The sequence below is a fragment of the Bison bison genome, unplaced genomic scaffold (assembly GCF_000754665.1).
Source record: "Bison bison bison isolate TAMUID 2011002044 unplaced genomic scaffold, Bison_UMD1.0 scf7180017864302, whole genome shotgun sequence".
NCBI lineage: Eukaryota > Metazoa > Chordata > Mammalia > Artiodactyla > Bovidae > Bison > Bison bison.
Genome location: NW_011494874.1, coordinates 3,225,341 through 3,232,104, shown reverse-complemented (window position 1 = coordinate 3,232,104; position 6,764 = coordinate 3,225,341). Strand labels below are relative to the sequence as shown.

General features: G+C 54.6%; 1 protein-coding gene across 1 annotated transcript in view; it reads right to left on the bottom strand.

Moving 5' to 3' along the window:
• BEGAIN (brain-enriched guanylate kinase-associated) overlaps positions 1–2,029 on the bottom strand; it is an 18,564-nt gene extending 16,535 nt beyond the window's left edge. The window contains exons 1-2 of the mRNA XM_010851423.1: positions 1,915–2,029; positions 1,277–1,433 (exon numbers count right to left, since the gene is read on the bottom strand). Coding sequence (XP_010849725.1) covers positions 1,277–1,433; positions 1,915–2,029 — 272 coding nt within the window. The remainder of the gene's footprint in view (positions 1–1,276; positions 1,434–1,914) is intronic.
• Between the last annotated feature and the right edge of the window lie 4,735 nt (positions 2,030–6,764).

Genomic DNA, 6,764 nt, shown 5'->3' with positions numbered 1-6,764 from the left:
CTTCATGGAGGAACACCCCTCCAAATTTTTGTCCCTCCCCCCACCCCCCGATGCCAGGTGTGCATACCCTCTGCGGCCTCCATCTCTGCTTGGGTAGCTCGCAGGCAGCACAGACCTGCAGGGCCCTCCATATCGTGTTCTGCTTTCTCTCCCCGCCTCGCCAGCTAGGCCAGTGCCCCTCCCCAAACCTGGAGGCATACTCCACTCCTGTCTCTCTCCCGTCCTCCCAGGCCAGCGGCAAGAGCCACAGCCCTGCCTCCGAAACACATCCTCTGGCTCTGCCAGCCCCACCCGCCACCCTGGGACCAGCTTCTCTCACGGGATTACTGCACAGCCTGCTAACTGGCTTTCTGCCCTCACCTGCTTAGGCAGAGAGGCCCTGTGGAAGGCTAAGTCGGATCCACCCCCTCCCTCTGCTCAAAACCTGCCCCCACAGCCCCTACATCACTAGGGTCAAGCCAGATGTGTTCACTCTGGTCACCTGATGGCAGATGGCCTTCCCCTTGGCCCCCTGGACCTCACCTTCCAGCCACAGGCAGCACAGCTTGCCCCAGGGCCTTTGCACCTGCTGTTCTTCTGCCCGGATCCCTCTGCCCTGTGGCTGCTCCTCTCCTCCTCCAACATTCAGATGCAACTTTCCTGAATTCCGCTGCACCCTCTCTCTCCCTTTCCCTGCTGGGCCTGTGTCCGTCTATGGCCCCACACCGCCAGAGTGGGAGCTCCCCAGGACAGGGCTTTCTGTCCACCTCATTCCCGCTGTGTCCTCGGACCCTGCAGCAGAGCCTGGCAACCAGAAGGGCCCTGTAAGCATTTACTGAATGAATGGAAAACAGAGTGAACGTGTTTTACAGGTGAGCCTGTGGAGGGGCGGAGGGAGACAGTGCCCACCCCGGGTCCACAGCCTGCAGGCTTCCCGCCGGTCAACCCAGATGCCCCTCGGCAGTGTCTGGTGCTTCGGCCTTTTCCTCGCCTCTGAGGTCTGGGGCTGTAGGGGTCTGGCTTTGTTTTGTCAGCCTCGGCCAAAAGGAGATGCTCTCTAATTTCCATAAGGCTGACCGCCCCCGCTCCCCTCCCAGGCCCGAAATGATAGTGAGAGGGTCAAATCTGAATTTCAGGCCAACAATAGTATTTAGTGTTAAGAATGTGCCGAACGGGGCGTGGACACACTTATGCTAAATAAGCATCCAGCTGTTTGTTGAGATTGGGCAGCCCAATAAAGCAGAGGATGCCCAGTGAAATGTATTTAGATGGATTTAATTCATTGGGCATCCTGTACTTCATCCGGCAGCCCCAGGACGAAGGCAGAGGTGATCCCGTGGAGGCGGGCCTCCAGCCCCGGCAGGAGAGGTCGTCCATGCCCCCGTCATGAAGCAGGCTGGCCATCTGTGCGGGAGACTCAGCGTGGGGCACAAAGGCTGGGGGGTGAGAAGATCCTGGCGGGGCCAGGGTGTGTCCGGAGGAGAGTGTGGCTTGAGCCCAAGCCTGGGTCAGCCAGCCAGGAGGCCCCACGAGCCTGGCTCTGGGTGCAGGCCAAGCATCCCATCCCGGCTCCCCGGCTGCTTGGGGCACTGGGAGCCCCAGGGCAGAAGGCAGGATGGGAGGCAGGCCCGGACTGGGGCTGTCCTTCTGGTAGGTGGACCGGAACAGGGAGACCTAAGGAGGCTGCCTCAGGAGATGGGGGCCCCTCCCCTGCCTGGCCCTTCTCTCCCAGCACCCAGCCCAGCACCGTTGCTTGTCTACTCTCGTTCCCCCTCTAGACTGCGGGTTGGGGCGGCCTGGAGGATGGGGCTGTGCACACCTTGGCCCTGGGTCCCTCCCTGCCCCAAGGTCACACCTGCTCTCTGCCCAGAGTTGGTGTTCAGAGGGTGTCAGCGGGGAGGATGGGAGAGTGGCATGACCATGGGTTGTCCCCACTTTGGGTGAGCAGCTCCCCACAGGGCTCCCAGATGAACCTCTCAGCACCTGCCACGAGGCTTCGGAGCCCAGGTGAGAAGGGGCTGCCGTCCAGCACTGTGATGATCAGGTTCATTGCTGCCCCCCATGGAGCCCATGCTGGCTCCACTAATGTGACCACCCCACCAGCTGGCTCACCCCTGCAAACAGACTCGGGCATGCATTAATTGGATCGGTGGGAGGGCCTGATTTCTAGAATTTTGGGGATCATAAAAGTAATCAGGACTGCGGGAGGCTCACTGATGACCCTAGAGAGCGGGGTGTAAGGAGCCTGCCCCCACCCAGTGCCCCCCACGTGGCCCCAGGCCCCTCAGGGATGCCCTTGGTCCCTGGTCCCTCTGCTCTTGCCTCCCCACCTACCACACCCATGGGAGACAGTCCTGGGGGCCAAACCCCAGTCTGGAAGAAAAGAACTGGTGTTATGATGGAAGATGTTTGCAGCAGCAGCAGGTGGGTGCAAGGCACGGAGGCTGAGGAAGGAGGCTGCTTTTCTGGGCCTCAGTTTCCCCATCAGTGACTGAACCCCAAAGGGACGCTTGTGACCATCACCTTCCTCTGGAAGCGTCCCCCCTGAGATCGCCCCCTACTCAATCCTTTGGTCAGCTGACACACAGAGGATGGAGACAGGGCAGGTGGGAAAGCACGAGGTACTTGTGGGGTGGGAACAGGTGTCCTGGGACCCTCAGTCCTCATCATGGGGTACTCTGTGGGGCGGGGTGCTGTGTCCTGGCCAGAGGGCCAGGGCTGGGCGACTAGTGGCACTTGGAGGGGCTGCCCTGGGGGCCTTCTATCCTGGCTCCCTGGCTCTTTAACCAGGCTTTCTAACTCTTGAGAAAGGAGCTGGCTTTCCAGGCCACCATTCCTTCGTCTGTGCAATGGGCAGCCTCCCCCCGTCCCTTCCAGAACCTTGGGTGAGGACTCAGCGAGGAGACTGTCAAAGGCATGCAGTAGGTCTCACTGGGTGATTGAATGATTAAATAGTGATCTCAGGCAGACATTTCCAGAACCTTCAGCTCCATTGCTCAAGAAAGACCCCCAGGCCTTGCTCTCATCATTGACGCCCGATGGAAATGCCTCCGGACACTCAGAGGGCCTGTCCAGGGATGCGGGCCATGTGGCAGCGCTCAGGCTGTTGCAAATGTCAAGTAAGAAGGTGCCGGAGGGGCCCAGAGATCTCAGCCAGCCAGGGCCGGTCTTCTGCCTGTGGTTAACAGGGGTGAGGCAGAGGCTGGGAAACAGGCCCAGGACACATCCTTGCTCTGAAACACCCAGTCACTGCCAGGACTGGGGATGTGCAGGGAAAGTGCCTCCTGGAGGCACAGCAGGGCCGGCCCCCTGCCCCCACTCTGAGATGCTCTGGCAGTCTTAACTCTGTCTAGGTCTGCAGGTCACATCCTGACACCCCATTTCGCCGGGTCCTCTCTTTCATCATAGGAATACTGTCATTCGCCTGATGGTTGGGGAAACAGGGCCTGGGAACAAAGGGGACCATGTGAGGTGGGCGGGGGACAGGGGGTTAACAGGCAGAAGCAGTCCACGTAGTACCAGCCATGTGCCTGGCTCCACGTGGGTTCATGAGTTCATTCTCAAAACGGCCTTTGAAGTTAGGTGTTGTTATTATGATCTACGTTCTATAGATGGAGAAACTGAGAAGCAGAGATGTTTAGAAACTGGCCCAAGTCTACCCAACCAGTAAGTGGCAGGTACGGGATTCAAATCCAGGTAAGTTCACGTTCTTACTAACCCACATACTTCATCAGGCAGCCTTTGCAGAGGAGTGGGGACTCAGATGGGCTGTAGGGACAGGAGACTTTGAAGGGCAGAGCAGAAGAAGGTAAGACAGAACAGTCTATGTGGAAAAGTGAAGCTGAAAGTCGCTGTTGTGTTGGACTCTTTGCGACCCCATGGCCTATACAGTCCATGGAATTCTCCAGGGCAGAATACTGGAGTGAGTAGCCTTTTCCTTCTCCAGGGGATCTTCCTGACCCAGAAATCAAATTAGCATCTCCTGCATTGCAGGAGGATTCTTTACCAACTGACCTATCAGGGAAGCTCCGTCCATGTGGCAGGTCCTTTTATAATGCCCTGACTCCCAGAGGGAGAAACTGAAGCAAGACAGTCATTCACAGTTTAGTGAGAATTAGCCCCTAAGACTTCCTCCCCCAGAATTATGTTTAGAAGTGAGGCAGAGCCGGGAGGAGCAGCTGGGTCAGGTGGCCACAGAAGAGGGCACTGGGTGCCATGCAAGAGCATTGGTTTTCTGAGGGTAAATCGGGACCTGGAGGTCTTGGAGGTGCATCCTCAGCTCTGGACTTCAGGAAGGGCGATGGCGTGGCCCTCAGGAGGGGACGTTGGAGGATGGCCACTGGGCTGTAAATTTTAGCCCAAACACAGAGAAGCCTCTTCCCATTGGGCAGTGACCAGCTGTTTCGGGAGGCTCACACGCCTGGAAAAGCCCCTTTCTGCTTCTGGCCTCCGTTTTTCCAAAACCCTTCAGCTCCATATTCCCTCCTGGCTTGGAGGATGCAGGGGGCAGAATGCTGAGGGCCTGAGAAAGGCAGAACTCAGGTGCCACGGGAGGAAAAGCGTTCCCTCCTGCAGTGGGCCTTTGCCCGTGTCGGACCCCTGCTGAGAGCACCCTCCCCACACCTCCTCATCTCCACCCAAGCACCTCCCTGCATCCAGCCAAATCCCTCCCCTGGAGGCTCTCACAAGGTGGTATTTTTTAAAAAATAGTAATAAAAAAAAACCCTGGGAGTAGGGTGGGAGGCACAAGTGTCCCCCAACACTTTTTAGGGGTCAGAGTGGAGAGCCCCACCATGGGCATCACGAAGCATGGGGAGGAGCTCTTCTCCGTCCCTCTTCCTCACTGTGCACCACCCTTGGGCCTCATTTCAGAGAATTTGCTTAGCAACTACTACGCGACAGCTCTAAGTGCTGTGGATCAGCAGTGAGCTGCTGTTCTCGGGGGAAGACGGACGATAGACAAGATAAATGAGTAAGACAAACTGAGAGTCAGGTGGGGATCAGGGAGATGGAAATGAAGGCAAGGAGAGGGAGCATGGGGGAGGGGACCTGCCTGTAAATGGAGTGAGTGGTCAGGAGCCCCCCCCAGCCCTGACCCCCTGACCATGAATGACTTTTGAGCAAGATGCGAAAGGAGGGGAGGCAGGGAGTCACATGGGCGTCTGGGAAAGAACATTCCAAAAGGAGAGGCACATGCCAAGGCCCTGGGGCAGGTGCTTGTCTGATGGGGAATGAAGCATAGCAGGGAGGCCTAGTGTCTCGTGGGGAGTGGGCTGGGAGACTCTCTGGAGATGAGGTCAGTGTGATCTGACATCTGTGAGGTGACCTGAAACCCATCTGTCTCTACCTCTAGGACGTCAGCCTGGCACCTGGCACAGTGTCTCCAGCATGGAGAGCGGCGTCTGGCAGAGGCAACGCTGCAACACACATCGGTGATACAAGTGAATCAAGTGTGGGACTGAGCATTTGGGCGTCTGTGTGAAAGAAGAGCGCACAAACCACCAAAGCCCCCAAACAAAAAGTCAAAAACAAAACCCAACAAAAACCACGCCCCACAAAAGCAGAAAGAGAAAACAAACCCACAGAAAGCCAAACAACGAAAGACCCAAGCCAAAAACACCTCCACAAACCCCAAACAAGAAAAAAACAAAAAATTAACACCCCCCCAAATTAAAAAAATACAATCCCCCCAAAACACAAAAACCCAAACAAAAAACTCCCACAAAAATTTTTAAAAAGCACAAAACTCCCCAAACAAGAAATCACTCAAATAAAAAAAATTAAAAACTATATAAGCTACCCCCTCACAAAACATAAAACTCATAAAACCAAAAAATAAATTAAAAACACAAAACCCTCAAAACCCAGAAAATAAAAAAATCCATAAACTGAAAAAACAAAAAAAATTTTTAACTCAAAAAACAAACAAAAAAAGAAAAACAAAAATTTAAACCCACAAAACCATAAAACCCAGAAAACAAAACAAGCCAAAGCCCCCAAATCCCCAAAATTTAAACCCCTGAACAAAAATACAAAAACCAAAAAATTCCCCAAATAAAAATAAAAAACCCCACAAACCCAATCCCCCCGATTTAAAACCACAAAACTCAGGAAACAATCCAAAAAGCAAAAAAATATTTTGAACCCCAAAACGCCCCCCAACCAAAAAAGTTTAAAACCCACAAAAACGAGAAAATAAAAAAACTCAAAATTTAAAACCTCCAAAACAAAAAGCACAACTCCCCCCAAATCCCCAATGACAAAACAAAGAAACAAAACCTCCCCCAAACCCCCCCCAAAACACGGAAAGCAAACCACACACACACACACACACACACAACCAAACCAACCAAGGGTGGTGGTGGGGGGCGGGGGCCCGCAGTGGCGGCCCACGATGAAAAGGAGCCCAACCTCAAAACCATGCACAAAAACCTCTTTCAATAGGTTCATGACATCAGAAGGGTTGCTTAAACAAGGCACAAAAAGCTTCCATAAGAAAGTAAAAAGCCTAAAAGATTCGAGAGAAATTCAACAGAATTAAAACGAAGAACTTCTGTTCATCAGAGGACCATTGAAAGAGTCGGAATCCAGCAGCGGGCGGGAGGTGCCTCTGCCACACGTGTGACCGGCGAGGGCTCTCTCTGAAGAGCTCCAAATCAATACCGCAACTTGATGGAAAAACACGCAGAAGTCACCCGCGAGGAAGCTCCAGCCGGCTGTCATCCAGGGCCGCGCAATTACCGCGCCCGGAGCAGCCGCTCCGCCTGTGGCCTGGCGAGCTGCGG